The 23,978-nt window shown below is 39.8% G+C and overlaps 1 protein-coding gene across 1 annotated transcript in view; it reads right to left on the bottom strand.

Moving 5' to 3' along the window:
• The window catches only part of SYNE2 (spectrin repeat containing nuclear envelope protein 2), a 175,740-nt gene that overhangs the window by 89,334 nt on the left and 62,428 nt on the right, over positions 1-23,978 (bottom strand). The window contains exons 37-56 of the mRNA XM_064713480.1: positions 23,349-23,461; positions 22,373-22,575; positions 21,841-21,960; positions 21,446-21,734; positions 20,939-21,108; positions 19,292-19,598; positions 18,447-18,599; positions 17,256-17,615; positions 16,623-16,757; positions 15,542-15,703; positions 14,382-14,528; positions 11,462-11,617; positions 10,843-11,099; positions 7,656-9,759; positions 6,661-6,989; positions 5,815-5,959; positions 5,170-5,385; positions 4,555-4,820; positions 3,684-3,840; positions 1,658-1,813 (exon numbers count right to left, since the gene is read on the bottom strand). Coding sequence (XP_064569550.1) covers positions 1,658-1,813; positions 3,684-3,840; positions 4,555-4,820; positions 5,170-5,385; positions 5,815-5,959; positions 6,661-6,989; positions 7,656-9,759; positions 10,843-11,099; positions 11,462-11,617; positions 14,382-14,528; positions 15,542-15,703; positions 16,623-16,757; positions 17,256-17,615; positions 18,447-18,599; positions 19,292-19,598; positions 20,939-21,108; positions 21,446-21,734; positions 21,841-21,960; positions 22,373-22,575; positions 23,349-23,461 — 5,945 coding nt within the window. The remainder of the gene's footprint in view (positions 1-1,657; positions 1,814-3,683; positions 3,841-4,554; positions 4,821-5,169; positions 5,386-5,814; positions 5,960-6,660; positions 6,990-7,655; positions 9,760-10,842; positions 11,100-11,461; positions 11,618-14,381; positions 14,529-15,541; positions 15,704-16,622; positions 16,758-17,255; positions 17,616-18,446; positions 18,600-19,291; positions 19,599-20,938; positions 21,109-21,445; positions 21,735-21,840; positions 21,961-22,372; positions 22,576-23,348; positions 23,462-23,978) is intronic.

Raw genomic sequence — 23,978 nt, 5'->3', positions numbered from 1 at the left:
TAACATCATTTATAGATTCCAACCAACCTCTCTAAAAAGTACCCACATGTTGTATTGGTAAAATTTAATTAATCAAAATAAATATATACAGAAAGAACTAGAGGGCTCCTCTGAAATATTCCTGCTTATACCACAAAACCTGTGAAGTCAGTCTGCACTTAGTGCCTAAGACTTTTTGGAAAAAGGAATTCAGGCTGTAATCACTGAATACTTGACCATCACCACTATCCTGGAATATACCAAACATGGAAAATTGTCAGTAATTGTAGTGCCAGGTTCCAAAACAAGGGAGAATCATGTAGGAGTGATGTGACACAGCTGAAAATGAGTAAACAGATCAAGATCTGACTTTTTCTTCAGGATGAAAACACTGCATCTGTCAATGCTCTGTTTATCAGTAAAGCAGGGTTTTAATTTCAATACTTCTTACTGGGATAAAATTTATTATTTATGGCATCAAATGGATAATTTATTTTCATTTTTTGGTTTGCAGATTTAGAAGAAAGCAGAATGACATTAAAATATGACAACTCAATTTAACACACACTGGTGTCTCCTAATATGTTACTGAACTGACCTCCACTTCCATCAAGGTTTTTTTTTTTTAATAAATGCATTTTGAAAAATTTCAAGGTAGTTTATAATGTTTTCCAATACCTAAATATGAAAAGAAAACATTATCTAGCTTCCAGAACCAGTTCTTTCACTTCAACAGGTAATGTGTGCTTTGGGATAACCTTTTGTATCTTGGTAAACGAAACAGTAAACAACAAAAAAACCCCAAAGAATAAATACTGTTTTGCTTTCCTTTTCTCCTCCCAGTTGTTGATTCTGAAAAGACTAGCCTCATTTTGAAACAGAAACCATAAAGTTAACCAAATTAGAACTCATAAGCTTTAGTCAATATGCTGCTTAATATATTACATAAGATAAAATGAGTAATTTGATAGACAATAAAAAGTAACTGGATTTCAAAAGTGTTTTATTAAACTTTCAAATTGTATCAAATTAACTGAGATTTAACCTTAAAAATTAGGATTGAACATTATTATTTCTGACATATGAGAACTGAAAGGGTTTTTTTTTTCCATTTTTAAAATAACACAAATGAGTAAGTAACAATGATGGTAATTGTATCAAGCTAAAAATGTGACCCCAAACTGAGAGTATTACTCCAATTGTGCTTAATTTTGCTTTCAGCTAACTGCTTATATTCCTTGTAGATAGAATATATTGCAAAAAAATTGATGCAATGGGATTCAATTATTTAAATTCCCTGATTTTAAAGGAAGGCAACCATGTTCTCAGAGGTGGCAAAAAGAACCATGTCATGATACCCTACCATTACATTTTAAAAAATCCTGTTTCAAAATCCATTTTTACCCTAGTTCTGAAAATATTTTCTCATTTAAGCTATGCAAACTTTGCAGTCAACTTTGATTGCTAGTTCCCAGTTTAAGAGTCAGATTGGAAAGAAGACAGCATCTATTTAATGTTAAAAATTATTGCAAAAGATTCTGCCACACCCATTTTTAATAAAAAAATAAAAATTTATATTGACACTGCTTACCATAAGATTACTCTAAAAGAGACCTAGGCATGAGCAATGATTTATACATTGCAAATAGATGAATATGAAAACCACATCAACAGTTACCTTCTCTTCTAGGTCATGCAATACTTTCTTGCAGTCCTCCAGCTGCGTTTCGATCTCTGCAGGGACTATTGTGTACATTTCAGAGTACTTGATCCGAAGTTTCTCCATGATATCCTCCAGAGCTTCTCTCTCTCTGCCAATCACATTCTGAAGCTCCTACAAAATTAAGAGTAACTTCAGCAGTTTTACCCAGTTTTTACTGAGTGTATGTGTGTATATGTACATATATATGTGTATATATACACACACATGTGATGTGTTTTATATTTCCTACCATTATTATAGTTTGGAAAAATTTGGTTTGTGATATCAAACCTGATTTGATTACCTCTGCAAGCAGATAAACTCTACGCAATAGTGGCTCATTTAATCAAATGATGCTTTTCAATCTGTAAGAATTAATTAAACCTGATACTGCTCCATGCTGGGGAAGTGACGCACTGATGTTCATTGACAGCCACAGCAGAGGGACCATCTCAAGAGCTCCTATGATTAAATGTTAACCTTTGTGCTCTCCTTTTTTCCAAAAGTGCATTTTTCCCTTTGAAAGAGTCTAATAGGCAACATCCGTGCCTTCATTATTATAAACAACACAAAGGCCACAAAAAGCAACAGGTTTCAGGCTGAAGTGTCTCCTTTCAGGCAATTACGCAGAGCAGCACAGCAGGCTCCTCTCAAAACAGTAGTTTCCAGTTCTGCACAAAGAATGTAGGTTTTATGAGATAAAAGAAACTTGAACAACTGTCTACAGCCTGTGGCCTAGAAATAAAATCCAAGCTAAGTCCTCCTGCAGGAAGAATGAAGAAATTCATTTGTTTGGAAGGTTTTCTAGAGTTTCAAGTTGGAATGTTCTGTTTGCTGGCTTTATGGTTCCTTTCCCTCGTGCTCAGCTGTTTGAGAAACTCAAATGTTAACTCAAGTTATTGGGGAAAATTATCCAAACCTCCTACCAGGCAATGAAAGATACCAAAATTAACTGCCTTTGCTTTTTCAATCAGGACTAATAGTAATCCACTAATTCAAAGTCTTCAGTTGGGAACCTTTTCCTTCACACAAATGCAACAGACAGAAGAAATATGTAAATCACTGAGATTGATTAATTTCCTGTCATCCCACAACAACTGGGTCTGATATTAAAAAAACCCAAACCCTCAAAGCCATGAAACAGCTGTGTGCCTCATTGTCTCAAGGAGAAAGCTGCTGTTGTCAAATGGCCCAATTAAGATTGTGCCAATATTTATGGGAGTTCACAGATTCCCCGACCTGAACTGGAAAGAATCAGTTACAACTCTTGTCTCCAAAACAAAGCATGTCCCCTGCAAACTGGTTTCTGTGTATTACTGCACGTTCACATTTCACAGATTATTTAGCTGGAAAGCAGATACCTATCAAAACTGTCCCAAATTTTTTCCTAAGGGAAGAGACAATTACACTTCTCCCTTTTCATCTGTGTGGGTGAATTCAAAACTTTTGCCAACCTAAATCAGGTTTGTCATCTCAAAATGAAACAGATATTTCCACTCAATAGATGCAGTGGAGTCCTGACTATTGCTATAAATTTCATAGGAACAAGATTTTCTTTGGAAGTAAGGGACGAAATTGCCCTGCAGATTTTGGCTCACTGCTGTCTGGACTATGTAAAACTAATGAATTCTTCAATCCTTTCAGCTCAGCCTTCTCAAAAGGAACAGGCCTGCTCTGACACTGCTAAAAAGAGATAATTTGATGGGACTGCTGCTAGCATTTAGTTGTTCCATTGCTGTCAGAAACAGGAACAAAGTCTTAACTCACTTTTGGGTGAGTTTTAGGTGCTCAGAGTAGCAAAGTTTGGATATGAGGGAGAAGAACAGGCATAAAGCACCTACAGTAGGAAAATTTCCTTCTGGACACAATTACCTCAGTAAAAAGGCAGACACAACTCTAAATTCTGATTCTAAATACTTTTAAATAGAAAACCAGTCCTTTAAGACAAATCCAAGGTCCCACCACAGCAATGCTGGCTCCTGGGTTTAGAGCTGTTACCAACCTCCAGCTGTTCTGCCTTTCCATCAGCATCCTGCAGCAACACAGATGCAGCATTCTGTAATGCATTTGTCACAGCACTTATTTCTTCAATGACCTTGTTCCTCTCCTGAATCTCAGCTTTCACAGAATCTTTATGGTCTTGAGCTTTTTTGTACAACCTGTGCAAGATGACCAGAAAGAATACATGGTTTAAACTCTAAGTAGGAGCAAAGAGCATGCTTAATACAGATATTATGTAGGTATATATCCAGAACCACATTTGTCTGTAATTTAGGAGGTTTTTCTGCTGTTAAATCTATGAGTTTTATGCCACTTTATTTCAGTTTCTTTTAAGTGAGTCCTCAGACAATTCTATTTGATAAACCAAACCAGAGAGCAGGCATATTTAAATAGCAGAGGCCAGGTTCTCAGTCTGAAGATGCTGGCAGAGCAAATGTTGTTCACAAAAGCAAACCCAGAGATGGGTGAATAAAATAATCAGATTTGTAGAAAAAATTTGTGGAGAACTTTAGACAGTGGCAGTCAGATGAAAGCTGCATTGTTGCAAAAAGCACAAGGTCTGATTTGCCTAAAAGCAGAAAATCTTAAAATTCATAAGCATGTGGAATGTATAAAACTGACTATTGTTCCTTGATTCCTACTGCATTTGAAAACAAATTGCAGCACACAAAGGATATGGCCAGGCTCAGGTCTTCTCCCTAAGTAATATCCCCCAATACTGGAGACAGCAGACGGGTGAGATGGAGCATTGGTCTGACCCAGGAGAGCATTTATTGTCATTTTAACTGCATTCCAGCTTTCAGGTATTCTTTGCTATCCAGTAAAATCCTGTGCTTTTCTCATACCTTCGACAGAAATTTCTCACCACTTACTTCTTACAGCGCTCCTGCATTGCCTTTATCTCAGCCAGGGCAGGGAGGGCAGCCTCCCCCTCAGCATCTTCAGGGGCATTCAGGATGTTTCTTATCCGGTGCAGAAGCAAGAGCAAGAGGAGCTGCTGCTGGTTGATGTTTTCTTCAAATGAGTTCACAAAATCGAGTAACTCCACCAGCTCCTCTCTGGTGGCCTTTTCCTTCTCTTTAAGGCTTTCTGGCTGTTCTTCCTGGAGCTTATCCAGAATGATTGTTTCTCGTTCCAGCTAAGTGAACACCATGGCAGAGCATGAGATAAAGTGCTTTTTTGTTCCACCACCTGAAGTTACATTGTTCATTTGCTCACACGGGTGACTAACTCCTGGGAATTACACAGTCAGAACCTGAACCTTTGAAGAGGGACAAAACCTCTGAGTTTGCTTTAACAAAGCACATAACCCTGTGCAGAGCTGCTCTGGGTTCAGAGGACTGAATAAATATCCTCACCTTTTCTGACTTTGGGTTCAAGAAAGGGTGGGAAATCATGTTCTGCCCTGATCTCAGCCCTTTACAGACCATTGTTCTCACAGTCCCATCTCGACTTCCCCCCAAACTAACAGATGTTGAACAACTCACCTCTTCATTGATGAATTTCCATTCCTGCTTTAGTTCTTCACAGGTAATTTCCAGCCCTTTGGCTGCCTCAAGCAAACCCAGCCAGTTTTCCCACAGCACTGCAACAATCCTGCCCAGGGCTCTGTCACTTCCTCTGCACAACCTCATCATCTCTCCAGAGATCTGCCTCAGCTTCACCAGATCCTCTTCAGCAGAGTCAATGCTGGACACTAAAACCTTACAGGAAAAACAAACACATCAATAAATAAAATGCTGCACTCAGGAGTACTAATGAAGTATTCAGTAACATGTCCAGGATCCTCTAGGAAAATGGCAATCACTGCACTGAGCTGGTAAAATATGGTCATAATGAGGGAGTTCTGTTGGCTAAGACTGTGGAGAAAGATGGAGTAAATAAAATGTCTCATTTCTAGAGCAGTAAGATATACTCATCTCACATAGTCTATTATACAAGATTATAAATATAGTACTACTGGTCTTTTAAAAATATTATAAATATATTAATACATTAATATATTCTATGGTTTTACACATACATAAATATAGGATAAAGAATTCCACTTCTCCCTACTATGATGTCACATGGTATTACATAGCTGCATTAGTTTTGCATGAGCTTTTCAACTTCTTCAGAGCCTTTCTTACCTTGCTGTCTTCCAAATGCTCCAAAGCTTCTTTATAAGACACTGGAATCTTAGACAAAGACTGTCTAAGCATCTTTTCCAGTTTCTTAAGATTATCACACACTTTATCTTTGGTTTCTGTGTAGCTTTTGTGTTTTTCAAAATACCTGCATGAAACAATGAATGGATCAATTAAAAACTGTTGTTGTTATTGTTCCTCTCTCCAACAACAATGCCCAACAGAATAAAAGTTTTAAAAAAACCTTTTGAACTACTAGTCCTGACTGTTTCCAAGTTATAGTCAGACAGCATTTGGTAAACACTTCAGGTTTGATCCCTGAGGTACTGATCACTGGAACATGATCAAGCAGTTTAAAAATTCTTTACTCTCTCCCCCAAACTTTTTCTCTGCATGTATCTGAAGGCCCTCCAGATTTCTTCTGTATCTGAAGAAAGGAAACCACAGCCAGTGCCTTGTTTGGGTTTTACCTTCCCAAGCTATCAGAACAGCCTATGGAAGACATGAATTAGGGACCCTCAGAAAACTATTCTGACCTCCACCAGCACTGCACTACAGACTAGAAATGTGCTTTCTTCTTATTCTGGCACTCTATGACTCCCACTCAGGCTCCACATTTTGCAATATACAAGAAGTGACTGCACTGTAAATTAGTAGCAATATAGCTTTTGTCTGGCAATTTCCCTTCTTTAACAACCACACCTGAGAACAACAAGGAATGCTTACCCTTCCTGCTGCTGGAATTTCTGACCACCTGAATTTCTATCAGAGCAGAAACAACACTGGATTTATTTTTGGTCAAGTTTCTCACAATAAGGGACAAGATCTATGGAGATCTCAGAGACCCACCTCTGCTCATCAGCTTCCTTTCTTTGAGCCTTCTTGCTTAATGCCAAACTCCTTTCCACCAGTTCTCTCACAGCACCATCCAGACATGCTTGGTCTTCTGGCTTCACTAGGTTTTTCAGCTTGGAGTGCAGGTTTTCTAAGTCAGCCTTTGCAGAGCTGAACTCTTCCTCTTTCCAGTGTGGAGTCTGGCAGATCTCCCCTGAGCCACAGAGCTCTGCTGCATCTGCAGCATCCTGGGCTGGAGCTTCACAGTCCTCCAGGAACCTGGCAGCCCTCTGAAGGGCCTTGGTGTAAAGCTCACCAGCCCTGCACGCCTCCTCCAGAGCATTCTGAAAGCATTGAAAAGAGAAAGGAACAATAAAATAATGCTGCTGTGCTCCTCTGGATCACCACATGGTCTTAAAATTTTACACTTGGCTGTGTTTGAGACCAACTGCCTGAGGAGGTGAGGGAGGACATGTGGCAAACACATTTGTTACTTGTGCAGTCACAGAGCTGTGCTGTAATCCATGTGTTTGCTGCCCTCAGAACAGGAATTATGTTCACCATTCCTGATCACATTGGCTTGACCCGTGCTTTAATCCTCTTGGTCACTCCCAGCTGCTAAAGGTTCTCCCTATAGTAGAAACAAGGTGCTTGGATTTTTTATCATTCTCACTATTGAAAATGTTATCTCTCAAGATGACTGCACCCAGTCTCTCTTCAGCTGAATATTTCAACACAGCCTTTTCCTTCCTCCTCTTTACCATTCCCTTCTTGTGCTAATCCCCACTGATTGATTATAATCAAAGTGAACACAACTTTCTTTGTATCCTTAGTTTCTGTCATGGTTCCCATCCTATCCACCAATGTGGAGATGATCACAGGGCAATTCAGGTGTTAGAATAAATGAGGATGTGAGTCATGAAAAACAAAAATGCCACAGTCACAGACACCTAATCTAATTCTTGGGGAAAGGCATACGTCAATGCTTCACTTTCATTGAATATACTTACAACACGGGCAGCAATGTCTGCCTTCAGCTGTGCTTCACAGCCTTGCAGTGGTTCTAATTCTGTAGCAGCAGGAGGAGATTTCTCTTCTTGTTTTTCCCTCTCTTTTTCCATTATACATTTAAGAGCAGAAAACTTCCCTTCCATCATATTCTGAATTGCTTCCCATCGCAGCTTTTCATCCTGCATTGTATTTATGTCTATCACAAGTGGCTGCTGGAGTTCTAATTGAATATGCCTTATGATGTGGAATATATTTTCTGCTTCATCCTGGCTACCTTCCTTGTTTACACTCTGTAGCCCAGAGACCAAGTTTTGAAGAAACTGCTTTAATTCCTCAACGTTTTTCTCCAGGCTCTTTATTTCTTTCCTCTTAGATTCTTTGAATGATGAATCAAACACCTCATTTTTGTTTATTTGATTTGCTGCCTCCTGGGTTAAGTATAAGATTTGTTGAACTGCCTGCAATAGAATCTGTGCAGATATGACATTCTCAGCAGGAGAAGAGCTGGAGCTATCATTTAGGATATTAGCTTCTTTTCTTACAGTGGATGTCACAGTCTGGATCTCATCTAGCAATCCTTGAATCTTATCCCATTCCCTAACAATATTTTCCAAGTGTATTATGTTCTCTTTAATTTTGTTTTTAATTTTAGAAAATTTAGTTTGCAATTCATCCAGCTGCAGTGAGTCCCACTTCAGACCTACACATTCAAATATTTCCTTGTACTTCATTACTTGTGACAAACCTGACTGAAAAGCCAACACTTTTTCTTTCAGTGCTTTGCATTTGTCCTTCAGCCCCTGCTTGGCACCTACTAATTCACCATCTTTCAGGTTCATTTCACCATCCTGCAGGTCATCAAGATGCTGCTGCAATGAAGCTATTCCTTCAGCAAACTCTCTGGAGACGGCTGTCTTTTGTTCTACTTCATGAAGTTTACTTTGAATTTGCCTCTGTGTCTTCCTTGCTCTGTTCTTCAGACTCCTTAACTGATCAATCAAGAAGAGTTGTTCAGACAGGCTCAGCTGCCCAGCTGTGACCTGACTCTCTTTGCAGTGGGATGAGATAAGCTCTTCTATTTCCTGTATGTCCTTTAGCATCTCCTTCAGAATGCCTTGTTGGCTCACCAGCTCTGAGCAGCTGCTGTTTTGGTTTGGGTCAGGCCTGGTCATCAGCTCAGCTTTGCAAAGCTGAGAGTGAACTTTGTCTATTTCTGCAGTGAGTCTTTGCCTCTCCTCCAGCTGGAGCTCCAAGTGCTGCAATCTTTGAGCAGATTTTAAAACAAGAGCCTTGTATGAATTCTTCAGTGTTTGTAAAAGGAAGGTCATATCAGAGCCCTCCTCTGGCTCCAAGCTGGGAAGGATGTGCTGGAGCCCATAATCCAGGGATAGAATCACAGGCTCTCTGTTCAGGATGTCTGTGTTCATAAGCTGACAATTTCTGATTTGTGATTTGACATCACTGGGGAAAAGTGCTGCTTTCTGATCAAGATGGGACAGTGAGTCTTTGACCCAGGAAATATTTTCTTTCAGCCTCTTCATCATTTCATGTTTCATGAGAGCAGGACCAGTGGTCTGAATATCCTCTTGAGGAGTTTGTTGTGCTGATAACGCTTCCAGTTTGCTCTGCAAATCCTGTATAGAGTTCTCCAAAGCCACCTTCTCTTGATCACTCCAAATTCTTTTCATCTGCAGCTCAATCCTCCTTTTTAATAGAGAAAGACCATGTTTAATGTCCTGTAGCTCTGTGGTCCAAACGAGAGGGTCTTTGGCTTTTCCTGCAGCTGAGGAATGTAACTCTGCTTGCAAATACTGTTCCTGTATCAGCCTCTGGATATCCCGTGCTTTGTTCATAAGCAGGTTAAATTCATCAATTTCTGCCACAACCTGATCATGTTTTTTTTGCACTGCTTGTTCCATGTGCTGCCACCAGTGCTCCAGCTGCCTCATTTGGCTCTCTGTCAACACTTTATCCATGCATGTCAAATGCTGAGATAAAACTTCTTGCTGGCTTTGCAGCTGGTTTAAGACATCTCTTTCTTTCCGTAAGGACTCTATGCATGCCTTAATTTTCTCCAGAAGAACTGTGTTGTTCATAGGACCCCTGGCAAAAACATGAGTAGTGTTTAAAAATAATGAATTCTCCTTATTACACAGACTTTTTAAAAACAAATTTTACTGTTTAGAGCACAATTCACTAACTTTATTCACTTAATCACACATATCTCTGTGTTCTCTTAGGAGTTCCCCAACCACCCTTGTAGTATCATTATTTCTTGCTTATCTGTAGAGCACTCACTATTCATAGATATCTGTGCAAAAAAGATATGTTCTACTTTATATTCTCTAAAATTGCAGTGTCTACTAATCAAGAATGTAGCTCTCATTTTAAAAATCAGCAAGAACGTAACATCATCTCTAAGTGAATTAGCATTTTATAATAATTTCTGGTTGACAATGAAGATAAAACTTGGTTATAAAAAACCTGAGAAATTTCCATTCATGCAAGGTAAACTCTTCCAAATGAATCTATTTATCTTCTATTTACACAAGTATTTTAAAATGCCCACCTGAAATACATTTAGCAGATGGATTTTTTTATGTTTTTCAAATCTCTTTGCTGTAAATTAACAATTTCATAAGCTTTAAATGTTTTCAAAATATTTTGGTACATTACCATGACAAACTAGTTCTGCATTTTGAAGACGAACTCACAAAACACAGTAAATATTTGTTGCGCATTGGTTACCTCTGAATTGGTAATGTAGACTTTACTTACTGCCATGGAATTTTTCCTATCAAGTAAGGTTAGTTTTCAGAATAAAGAGATGCTGCATTTAAAATAAAAAACTAGAATTAACGAGTCCCTAAAGAAAAATGAGTGTTTCACATCTGCCACATTAAAAAAAATATATATTTTAAGATGGATTTTTATAGGTTTTTAGCCCAGCAACTACTTTGTTTTGCCTAAAGAATAAAGAGATTAGATGTTGTTTAAGGATAGCAGAGAGCCACCAGAAATTCTTCTGCTTAAGTCTGTTCACAAACTTACAAACCCTTAAGAGTTCTCTTGAAGTGGATATAACTCCATACTCTTGTCTGAGCATTACTGAAGCATGTCACAAAATTCAGTGCAGAATCATATTTGTTGCGCAACCTCTTAACCAAACCCCTCCACTGTACTTACATTTTTATGTTATCTTTTTCTGTTGACAAATTTTTCATGGAGGACTGTGCAGCAGAAAGACTTTTCTGGTATTCATTAATTAAACAGCACTGTTGTTGCTTCACTGCCTTAACAGCTTCCAGTTCCTGGAGCAGCCTGTCCCAGCAGGGCTCTGTGCTTTGCAGCTCTGCTCTGTTTGATCCTGTTCCATTGGGAGTTGCTCCTTCACCATGGCACAGAGACTTTGCTTTCCACGTTTCCAGCTCAGTTTTTAAATTCTACAATCAAGCCCACCCCAGAGAGAGAAGGTATTAAAGGATGATCTTAAAGACTCTCAGCTTTCAACACAAAATACAGCTAAATACTGATTCACCTACAAACATATTCCTGCCCATCCACAAGCAAAGGAGCACATCATGGAAGCAGTCCTAGGTGTATCACTGCACTCTGGAAGAGCAGTACAAGCTGTGGGATTTACATGGACATGCATCAAGGCATGGTGTCTGCAGACAAACTGATTAGCTGTGCAGTTAAAACTCAGATGAGGCTGTGGGCAACAGCTTTGGTTTGCCAAGGGAATCACAATTCTGCCAGTGTACCACTACATTAAAAATGAGGAATGGCTTTGCAGTTTCCATACCTCCAGCTCTTTTAGTTGTTCATTTATAAGCACCATATCCAGTTCAGCCACTTCATTTTTCAGCTCATTGACCTTTTGTTCCTCTTCAAAATATTCATTGTTTACTTGCACTGCAGGAAATAGTTCCTTCTGGACAACCACTTCTGCACCTGTGTCCTACAACACAAAACAAGATTCTTATTGCTGAAGGGTCTAAACCAATAAGTTTTCTGACTGCAGCACTTTGTTCACATGTTTAGGCCATGCTGGGGTTGTTAAACCCTGCTGTGGTTTCCCCCACAGCCTCTGTGGATCAGTCAGGACCCAGAAAGTGGAAACTCCATCACTGTCCCCCATCCCTGCAGTCACCCCCTCCTGTCAGCACTGCTCAGGTGGCTTTGAAATCTCTGCCCATCATTTCTAGCAAAACTCTGGCATCCTCACCTTCAAATAACATCCTCCCTGCACCCACCACCTCTGCTGGTAAATTCAGAGGCCTGTTGTGTCTTCTCTGTTCCTTACATATTCATGAACTTTATCCTCTCCTCACACCCACATTCCTTCTGCTCAGCACCTGTCCTGACAACTCTGCTGTGTCCTTCACCAGGACAGCTCTTCAGCTCTTCACAGGGCAGCTCATGCATGAAGCAGCCTGGCTGTGACACTAAGCCATGGCTGCCACTGGCACAAGTGCTATCCAAAATCTGGGGTGAGATCAGAGCAGTAGGGAGTCATGTCTCAATCAGGGTGGGGAGGGATCAGGAGGCTCCAGAGCCAGTCCCTGGCACTGCCTGGGATTCCCATGACAGAAGGACAAGTCACTTGGGCTGGGGCCAGGTTTAACATCACCTTCAGCTATTGCAGACAGCATCAGAAACGAAAGGTCCCAGGCTAGCTGGATCACATGATGATCCCTTAGAATTTTTTCTGCATTTCCCTTCTCCGAGTACCTGTCTGTGATGATCCCATACCTATTTGATGATCTGTTCCATGTATAAAATTTATATGAGTGAATGCATACAAATACACAGCTATTACTGCAGTGTAAGCTTCTCCATGGTACTAACATCTAAAATCAGCAGTGAAAAGATTCTTGTCTGATAAACTTCATGTATTACTACTTTGGACACTGTTTTACTAGAAACAGCCAGTTATCATTGTAAGCTGTCACTGTCATCTGTCCCTTCATGGGTCATGAGCTATGCAAAATATATCTGCTTTCAAGTGTGGGAAAGATACAGCACATAGTACACATTCTCAGAGAAGAATAGTTCTCTTCATTTGAACTCTTGGTTATTTTCAGTCAAAACTGAAGAGGCCACTCATGAAGTAGTCAGTTGGAGAACTTTTCAATTTCTCTGTGTACATAACCATAACAGTTGTATCAATTCAAACATAAGATTTAATCTCAAGAGACTTTGGAGTGCCATAGAACTGAAGTAAGCATTAAAACTCAGCTAAGCTATCACACAGAAAGGAGGAAATCCACTTCACCAGATTGAAATATCAACACATCAAAAGACACAGAGAAGTGTCCTGACTTTTAGAAAAACCTTGCTGTGTACTTGTTTTGCTTGTTTGTGTGATGTTCTCAATGCACACTGCTTCCATGGATACAGCCAGGGGAGGCTGCACTCAAATTCTGTGTCCAGTTTCAGGCCCCTCACTGCATGAAAGGCCTTGAGGTGCTGGAGTGTGTCCAGAGAAGGGCAGTGGAGCTGGGGAAGGGTCTGGAGCACAAGTCTGGGGTTTAGCCTGGAGAAGAGGAGGCTCAGAGGAGACCTCATCACTCTTTACAGCTCCCTGACAGGATGCTGTAGCTGAGTGGGGTTGGTCTCTGCTCCCAGGTAACAAGTGACAGGAAAGGGAGAAATGGCCTCAAGCTGTGCCAGTGGAGGTTTAGACTGGATTTAGGAAAGATTCCTTCACTGAAAGGGGGGTCAGGCACCGGAACAGGCTGCCCAGGGCAGTGGTGGGTCTCCATCCCTGGAGGGATTTAAAAGAGATGTCCCTGTGGCACTTGGGGACATGGTTTAGTGGTGAGCTTGGTGCTGGGTTAATGGTTGGACTTGATGGTATTTGAAGTCTTTCTCTACCTAAATGATTCTATGATGATTGCATTTCTCCTTAAATGCTTTTCAGTAGTACCCAGCATGACCTCCATAACTTTCCCAGGAACTGAGGTTACTCTAACAAGTCTGTAACTTACTGCATCTTCCCTCACACCCTTTTTGTAAATAGAAATAACACTGCCAGCTTCCAGTCAGCAGGGACTTCTTCAAAGTCCCAAGACCCTTGGGAGATTTTGCAGATCTGCAAGTCCCAGGCAAGACCTGCCCATGGACAGGTCAGCTGTGGACCTGCCTATAAGGAAGATTAGATTCAGCCCTACCTTCAAATTAGGAATGTGGTGTCCAACAGTCACAGGGCACTTGTGATGTAATTCCTTTACTCTTAAACAAGAGCAGACTTGGTAAAGTCATTCAGTAATGTAACTTGCCATTAATTCAACTTGAATCCCTTATCCTTTCTCTACTTTATTTCATTTATTTTCTTATGCTGGATCACCCTTGGATTTCAGTTCTCTGATCTGCCTTCCTTACAATGGCAAAGCCTTCATAGCTGACTGTAATAACATGAAATGAAGTTTGTGCTGCTTAACAGATTGAAGAGAAACTCTAAATATCATAAAGATTGATTATGATGGCTCTAAAAACTAGAGTGAACTCTCTTTTGAACAGAGCCACAGAAAATTATGATGTGGCAAGCACTTTGGATGAAGTTCAAAACTATCATGGACATAAATAAGATCCACATGCAATGGTCTTGATTTTGATGTGAGTAATTGTCTCTTCTTATAAAACAACTTCAGCTGAGGGCCAGGTGGGAACAAAAATTCAAAACTGGCACATTTCACTTGAAATAACAGTCTGTGGGTTACCTCATGTGCAGGAGCTGGGGGATTCAATCCCAGACTATCCTGCTCAGCTGCTGCAGATTCCAGGACTTGACCCTTCTGGCACAGCTTCTCTTGAACCTGTTCCTCATCTTCTCTATATGATTGATTCTCAACATCACCAGGTTCCTCCTTTTGGTGTAAGAAAAACAAAAGCAACCAGTAATCAAAAAGCTCTAATCAAACCTGCCAAGTGGTAATTACAGTGCTTGAGATGAGAAAGTTATGAAGCCCATAATTATAGGTAGATGAGGAAAACCATAATTACACCTCATAATTTACTGTGAGCAAGGTTATTGCAAAGGAAACCACTTATAAGAAGCAGTGCTGTAATTTTGTTATAAATTTTTAGAATAAATTGCCAAGTGTTCTGACCTACACTGTTCACATTTCATTATTCTAAGCAGGGACCTTGAATTATGTGCTCCTGGACAGTCTTGAATGTATTTTTTAAAGGTTTAGCTTTTTCCTGAGGAATTGTACTGTAGACAGAATTGTCTGTTTAGAAACTCAGGCAGGATAGTCCTGTGGGTAACCTGGAGATTTGGTGGATGGAGGTTTCAGAATTTGCTAAAATTGAAATTCTGAGAAGAGTCTGGCTCTGTAACACTTCCCCTCTTCAGGGAGGGGATGACAGCAACAACACCCCTGTCAGCCTTTTCATCTCCAACAGGAACTTGGCCTCTTCCCACTCATTCTGGCTCCAACTCCTAAACACTGCTCTGGGTGTCAAAATTCCCCTTGTACCAGGGTGCACCACACAGGGCATCTCAAATGTATCCTCACACATGCAAAGTAAATACGTAAATAAGAAATCTGGAAAGCAAGTCAAGCACAACAACAGTATTCAAGCAAAATGGTCAGCAGATTTCACAATACATCCAGGTGACTTGAAATGCAATATCCCTTGGAATGATCCTCAGCCAATCACTAAAGAAAAAAACCTCCCTCTACACTAATTTTGAATGTACAGGAAAGAATTGAGTGAGTTACCACATACGAAGTAACACATCAGACTGAAGCAGCTCAGTGCAAACCTGGGGCTTTTGTCACTCATTTCTTCGTAGTATCATTCCCACAGCAACTGAACTGGATACAAACACCCCCAAATTCAATCCCTCTGGTGTAATCTCATGGCCAGTTACCTGTGCTGGATGGGTTTTTTTCCTAGATTCATCACCTTCAATACCAACATCATCCTGAGGTCTTTCCAGTTCTGCCTCACCACCCAGAACTGCACTGTCCAGAACATCCTCTTGGAACCTGTCAGCTCTGTCCATATCTGGGTTCTCCTTATCAGCCTCCTCCTGATTTGAGAAATGCAAAATGTTTACAACCAGTGAAAGTCACAGTACCAAATTTGCTCAGAAACTTCCCACTCCACAATCTGTCTACTCTATCTTCAGTTTAGCTTAATGAATGATGGAAAATGCTGAGGTAACCCAAACCCAGAGAGCTGGAAGCCCCTGCTTAGAGCAGTTTGCCATCCCAGAGTGGGATCTTACCCACTCTGATGCAGTTTCAGAAGAGGGTAAACAGGAGGAACTGCTCACAGGATTTTTAATACAGTTCTAGAAGCTTCTGATTAGACACATTTGGTAACTACTGAGCTTGCATCTTCCCCAGAAATTCCAGTATGGACAGTTCCCACTGTGATATTTTGATGGTCATCTCTCCATGGTCAGGTCAATGAGGGAATACTTCAAATAATTCCCTTAGCTTTGCACACATTTACATTTACATTTTTACAAGCCATTTACAATGTCAATGTCCTGAGGTCCCATAAAAATCAGCAGTTCCAGGTTAGTGACCTCTCACTACCTGCAGTGATGAAACCTCTTTAATTCCTCATTCCTGGGAATGTTCTAAGCCAGGCTGGATGGGGCTTTGAGCAACCTGGTGTAGTGGAAGGTGTCCCTGCCCATGGCAGGGTGTTGGAACTACATGAACTTGAGCACCCTTTCCAACCCAAACCATTCTGTGATGGATTTTAGGAAATCACAGGTAGATTCTGCATCATGGACAAAGTGGGTCCAAGCCCTGGGGGTTTGCAGAGACCATCATTTTGATTTCCTGCATCCTGAGGGGATGATTTGGAGAAAATATAATTTGTGATTCCTTTCATCAGATAAGGAAAACATGCCTCCATAAGCCAAGAAATTTTAAGGGATTACATATCAATTTCACACATACACAGACTTATATTAAAACACATTTGTCAGGTACCTGAACAGCCTGCCCCAGTTTGTCCTTGCTGTGATGGATATCCTGTAATGGGCTGTCTGACACTACACTGCTTTCCTTCAAAACTGGAGCATTCTGCCTCTCTTTCTCAGACATATTTCCATTTACATCTTGACCCTAAGAGAAGTGATAGAAAAGAAAATCTGTTTGTGTTACCATAAAATTGTATTTTAACATCAAATCTCTGAATGGTAAAAATTATTCTCTCTGAAAACAAACAGGACAAACACTGTGCTGCAGTTCTAAACAAGTCTCTCTAGTTTAAGAGAAGCTCTCAAAGCTCTTAGGCAGAGAGGTTCATCTGCAATTTTCCCATCTCTTTAACTTCTCTTTGTGTCCTGTCTGAGGATATCTGCTCTATTAAGTGGCAAGAGAAAGTGACATGCATTTAAATGGAATTGTATTTAAAAGGTAAACTGCTGTTTTAAATATGTTATTGGCTTGTTACAGACTTGCTATTAAAAGTTATGAGAGTTCCTTCCACTTCTTTGATTTATACACTTGTATTACAGGAGGCTTAACCTCAGTGAAATTAAGGGTGCAATACACAGAAGACATTTGAGATGTCTCTTTAGCCAGCTTTCCATTGTTGTTACTGTCAACAAATAAACTCACATCACTCAATTCCAAAGGCTCCTTCAGCTCCACTGCTGTGGGGGTCTCCTCTGCAGAGATTTGAGTATCAGAAGTGATCTGTGTCTCTCTCTTCAGCATTGTATCTGCCTTATCTTCCTTTTGGATTTCATTACCAAACTCATCTTTTAACTCAAGGGCTTCACTGAAAATGTTTTCCTTCTTTTGCTTGACATTTTCAAGTCTTTCTTCCAATCTTTCTTTGTGTTCACTCTGAAGTGTTTCCATCTCATCCTCAATAAACTCCTGTTCTGGTGAAGAGGTGTTTTGTTTAACAGTTTCTGCTAAAACCAAACTTTTCTTTGCCGTGTCTTCACTTTGGCTAAGAGGTCCCTGTTGTTCCTTTGAACATGAAGAAAACATTTTATTTGAAAAGTATCTTCACTCAATATACCTAATGTTAAGATCTAAACTCAACCTCTAAAATCATAAATACTTGTTTTGAACAACTAACTGTGTTGAAAGGTACATGTAGACCTATTTGCTGCAGGAAGCCAATTACCAAACCAATAATTTCATCAGCCATTTTTATGCACAGAGAACACCTGAAGCTAAAAGCTAAAAAATAATCCCATAGCACACAGGGTGCTACATGATGACCCTTCCAAGTTCTCAATAGGTAATTCCCCCCTCACCTCCTCTCCCTTTTTCCTTAGAGGTTTAGCAAGTTCTGAAGGACAGGGAATTGCAGTGATCCATATCTGAGCCATGATTTCAGCTTACAGCAGCTCTCTATGCTCACAGCTACAAGACTGATTTCCACTTTCCCAAAGAGTAGAAGAATGTCTATTTATGCATGAAGGACACTTCTTAAAAATTAACTTGGCTTACTGACTTTGTTCACACTGGCTAAATTAAAGACACTTACTAATATCAAATTTAATAATCTCTTTCCTCATTATGCCTCAAGAGAAAAAACCCAAAAATCCTAACCAACCAAACTGAAGAATCCTGTGTGCTTGAGCTAGGACAATTCCTCATGAACCTTAAGTTCAGCCAATAGTAAAGGTCCCCCCAGTTCATTAAGAGTGGTTTGAGTCCCACAGTTATCTCATTAAAGGAACATTACATACTTTTTATTTTAGAAAGGTTTTATAGCTTTTTAGTTTGACACCATGAGTAGTTCTCTTTTACAGATGTGATGGGCTCCATAATGCAGGAACTGCAACATACCTGTGATTTCAACTGATTTTGCTCAACTGATAGTTCTTCCATTGCTGGACCATCACACTCAGAAAGCTTCTCAGAGGCAGTTTTCAGCTCAGTGCTCAGGTCTGTTGGCATATCCTGAATCTGCTGGTGCTCCTGAACAGGGCTTTGCAATGTCTGCATGATGGTCGAGAAACAAGGAGTTTCTAGGATTAGTCCACCATTACCTCAAACAATCATCCACAGACTGTTACAGCTTTTCCAGGACTCACCAGCACAACAAATTTGCTTTTTTCCCATAGAATATCTGGCTATCCATATGTTAAACACAAAACCATTTTGCTTTCTTCCCAGCACATCATGAACTCCATCGTGAACAAAATTTTAATGAATAGCAGGAAACAGAAGGGTTGGCATTTCATAGAAATGTACTTGTAAAAAGAATGTTTTCTCTTAAAATGGGTGAAACATTAGAGACAGAATGCCACACAGGGTACAAATGGAATTTGCACCACCTTGGGTGAAACCAAGAACAAGCAAGATGCTGGAAAATAATCCTTCAAATGTTTTCCAAATTCATCCTTCCCAAAGGAAGAAAAGCTACTGTGGCTTGAAGAACGTAAGAGAAAATGCTTCATATTACAGCTTTCCAAATCTGTTTATACAGGTACTAAATGTTCCTCACATTTACTTTGGTCTCATTTGTTTCAGTATTTATCCCTAAGAGAGAGAGGGAGATATTCCCTGCCCTTTTTCAGAGGAATTTCCTCCACTCCCAGCTTTACCCAAAACCTCCCCACCTGAATGACACCATAGCTGAACAGTGAGAACTGCAAGCAATATGAAAGGAAGGAGAGTGAGGTCCCAACCTGGAGCTGGCTGAGCAGATTTTCATGTTGGTGCTTTAATTCTGACCATTCTGCCTCTGTGAAGCAGGGATCAACAGTGTGGCCCTGTAGATTCTCCTGGCTTTTCAATTTGCTAAACTGGGAAGTCAAGGCTTCTGTTTTCTGCAGGAGGTCAGCATAGTTTGCCAGCTGAGCTTGCTTCTCCTCCAAACCAGGCTGAAGGGCAAAAATCTCCTGTTGCTGTTTCTCCAGCTCCATTAGAGCCTGTTTCAGATCTTCCTTGCTTTGCTCATATTGCTCCCTGTTGCACTGAAGTTGCTCTTGAGGGCTACGAAAAAAATGCTGTGTTTAATAGTGTCAAAAAAACAAATGTATTGATTACCTAGAAAATGTCAAAGTGTGAGCAAGTCAACCATTAGAAGGGACTTGAGTGTACTGAACACTTTTTTCCCCAGGTTTTAAATTATTGATCCGACTGGAATTTTCAAGGTGATGAAAAACACTGACGTTATTGCAGATGAACTGGACTTAAATGCAGGACAAATGACTAACCCTCTTAAACCTTAACCTATAAACCCACAGTTTCCAGCATCTGAGATGCTCATGCTCTTTACTCTTCTACTTTTCAATGCAGAAATTCTGTTAAAAAAACTACAATATGGTTATGAATCTTCTTTCCTTGACTTCCCAAGACAGCCTCCTGAAAGGGAATGTTCTGTAGAAGAAATTCATCACATTTAGTTGGGTGGGAGAGTGTTTTAGAGGTACAGACAACAAAACCAGCACACACAATATGGGGTATGAGAGTACAATACAGTGATTACTTGCCTGACCTTTACATTGGATTTCTCTTTGTGTGCTTTATAAGCATGCATGCTGATCTGCTGCAGGTGAACAGGCTGCATTTGTCCACAGGAAGTATGAAATGAGACAGAAGTAACATTTGTATGTTCACATTTAGTGATGGAGCTCAGATATCTTCCAGATGGAACTTAAATGCCAACATTGGAAAATATGATCCCACACAAACAAATCCAAATAAACAGTCTGGATATAATTCTGTAAAGTACAGCAGGATAATTGAGGACAAAAACAAAGCTCCACTGTTTTGGGTTCTGCCCCTCAAGACTCATATTTTTTGGCAAATAAACAAAGCACAGCCTCACATACGTGAGGTGCTCTCACATCAAGTTCCCTGCTCCAGCTCCTCACTGCTGTTGTTCCTGTGGTGTATCTGCTGTTCACAAGGCTGATCCTGCAAGGTCCTGAGCATCTCTTCAGGCATGCAGAGCACCTCCTTTCCTGTCTTTAACAGTGTGAAAGCTCTGCATTCTGCTCTGCTGGACCCAACATAGCCACAACGCTCCATCTTCCTGAGCACCTCTTGTGCTGGGTTTACTGAGAGCTCAGTAATAACAAGAGGACACAGAACATTCTCTGGCTATTCATGGCCACACCAGAAAGTATCTCTGGCTCTTTCCCACCTGACCATTCAGGCCAAACTGTGACCAGCCCTTCCACAACTCTGCAGAAATAAAACTCTTTGTGTGGGTACCTCGTTCTGCCCCCAAAGAACAGAAAGTAAATTGGATGGATGCAGGAAGAAGAGAAAAAAAATCAATATAGCAGTAAGTGATCTCCAGTGCCTCTTGGCAAATTCCACATTACCTGCTATATTCAGTGGCCAGCTGACAGAGGTTTTCCCACTTTTTCTGGAGCTCAGAAATCATCTGCTGAACCTCTGGCTTCTTATTTTTCTCATTTCTCAATACAGTGGCTCCTAGAGCCACCATGCTCTGTATTTTGGCCTCACCTTCATCTCTGAGATTTGTGATTTCCTGTATTAAACAAGAAGCAGAAGCAGTGCATATACAATTGGTTTTGGTTACAAAATAAAAGGCATACCATTATTTTTTTCACACTGCTGTTCAAGTCTTCTTCTAATATATTACATAGTCAACACATAAACAGATAGATCATCTAATTTTCAAAGTCTGGGACAATTAAGCTGACTTATTAATTATTCTCTACAAAGAAGACTCATATTGTGCTGAAAAATAAAAAAAATGCTCAAATGACAAAACTACAGGCCATGAGCAGTTGCAGTGTCTTTCAGGGGGTACTGACTCATCAAGCATTAGCTTGAGGTGAAAAGGAATATATTTAACACAATACCTTTATCTGATTAATCCTTTCATCTGATGGCAATTCACTTCCTTGTAAACTCATTTTATTAAGAGCCTCCTCAAGCTTTTTGATCCAGCAAGAAACATCCTGGGCAAGGTCTTCAAAATTCTGTCCTTCCACTGGAAGCCTCTCAGCATTCCCTGCCATTTCACTGACACGTGTTATCAGTGCATGGTACCTGCTGATAAGGTTACTGGCTTCTGAAAGGGTTTCATATTCTGTCAGCCCAGCCTCCTCCAAGGAATCTGACAGCTGAGCCAGGGAGTCAAATGGTTTCCTGAAAAATAAAAATAAAATAATTAATCAACATCCATTTGGTGTAACAACATGGAACAATCTTGTTTAGAAGACAGTTCTTAGAAAGTGACCAAAAAACCCAATACCTCTGCATTAATAGTGTTTTATACATGTCTTCAAGTTCTGTATCATCTTTATTGATCTCTTTCACTTTTTCCTCCTGAGCAGAGAGCCATTCTTTCAAGGCCATGCTGCTTTCTTCAAGGCTAAAGGAGGTACAAACAGAGACTCAGGTCAAAACAAGAGGCATCATATGGCTAAAACCTGCTGGCAGCAGTGTTTTGCTAAAAAAATGACAGAAATATGTTATTAAAATAAAATTAAAATAACATATGTTATTAAAAAAAATAAACAGAAATATGTCTGATCAAGCAATATTTTAAACATAAGCCTAATTTTAACTATCTCTGTTCATGACAATGAAATTGTCCATAGTTTCCATACAGGTCTGCTATGAAATTGAAAAAACAACCCACATGGAACTTACAACAAAACATTTGATTAAAATACCATTTATTGTAAAAAGAAGGGTTGCTTGCCATTCCCTATGGCTGTTTAATAATGAATCATCTGATACCAGTTGTGATTAAAATGTCAGGCACAAGATTAGCTCCCTACCTGCTGAGATGTTGGAGGGAGGCACCAAGCTCCTGTTCCCTTTTCTGACATTTGGAGATCAACCTCTGCAGCTCTGCCTCCTGATCCCTCACACGACTGCTGAGGTGGTTAATGCTGGCTTTGGGCAGGTAAGGCTTCACTTTGTTCAGTAAAGCTTTAACCTCTTGGATGTCTCTATCTCTGCCCTCAGATGTCAGGAAATGCTGAAAAAGAACACAAACACAAGATCCATTTGTCAGATTTGCTGTAGTGTAATAGATATTTATGTTACAAGAGCTTTTCAGCTCCTGTTATCTCCACCAGTATTTTTTTCCCAGCAATTTCAGTTCCTAAAAAAGAATTTATGTTAATTCCCAGTTTGCTGACTCTTGCACATGTAAATGGAAAAGCTGCTGTTTGTAAAATAAGGAGAAAGTGGAATTGATGACTCGTTTTCTCTACAGAACTGGTACACACAGAAACAGGCAAGCAGCATCCAAATGTAGCACTGACATCACTCTATCTCCTTCTGCTGCTTAACTGTGATTGCTTCTTGCAGATGTTGTGGCTTTTCCATCTGTTTTCTGTTCATTCTGTCTGATTTGGAGAGAAAATCTTGCTACAACAAATTAAATGCAAATTTTTTCACATTTGAGTCCATTGGGGGTCAGAACTTCATGCTACTCTCTACATATTTGATTTTCTGCAGCCTTGCACACTGAAGTACTTGGTCAAGGTCCACTGATTTTCATCAGCTACTGTCCTGCCTCTCACTTGCCCAAGTTGTCTGAACCTAAACACTGACACTTCATTTCAATTAAGTTTTATTTTCACTGCCCTTATTTTCCTAATGCTTTAAGTAACATGAGATGTTTTTCCAGCCTCCAGCTATAAAACCACTGCAGGTGAATTCAGTCCCAAGAATAGCCTTGTAGGTGAAAAGAGCAACACTGCAAGAACAATCAGCTTTAGAAATTACAATATTTTAATACTTTACCTTTAGCCTCTGTAGTCTTTCTTCCAGTATGGCTTTTGTTTCTGAGGGCTCAAAGCAGTCCTTCAGAGACAGCTGAGTGCTGCTGAACCAGTCATTAAAATTCTTGCATTGACCTGAAAAAAAAAGGGACATTCCAATTTTTTTCATTAATTGCATTCTGTAAAAGAAAATCCTGTTCAACATGAAGATTTCAGACAATTTACAATTACATTTATCAGTGCTACTGTCAAAGGTTGCTTTTTACTACAGAACATGTGACTGAAAATGCTGCAGCTCTTATTTTTCTTAGCTAACATTAGCTAACACACCCAGCAGTTTGGGTAAACAAGACCTGGAATAGCCTAAGTGGAAACTTTTCTCATTTCCACACAGATTAATACTATTTAAAAACATTTGAAGACATGAGATTATCTTTGGGCCAGATTTCCCACCTGCATAATCCTCTGTCTGCTTAAAGCAAAGAGTAATAACACTGTTTATTCTTGTAAATAATTTTAGATAAAAAACAACTGGAAAAAATTAAAACATTGGATTTCTGTACTTTTAAATTAAATACTCTGACATTTGTTCCTGAATTATGTTTTACACTTCTTTTATCTAATTTTTTTAATGTAAAAATAAGAAATACTT

Source organism: Zonotrichia leucophrys, chromosome 5 (assembly GCF_028769735.1).
Source record: "Zonotrichia leucophrys gambelii isolate GWCS_2022_RI chromosome 5, RI_Zleu_2.0, whole genome shotgun sequence".
NCBI classification, from domain to species: Eukaryota; Metazoa; Chordata; class Aves; order Passeriformes; family Passerellidae; genus Zonotrichia; species Zonotrichia leucophrys.
Note: the sequence above shows the minus strand (reverse complement) of the source record. Positions and strands in the feature narration are given on the sequence as shown.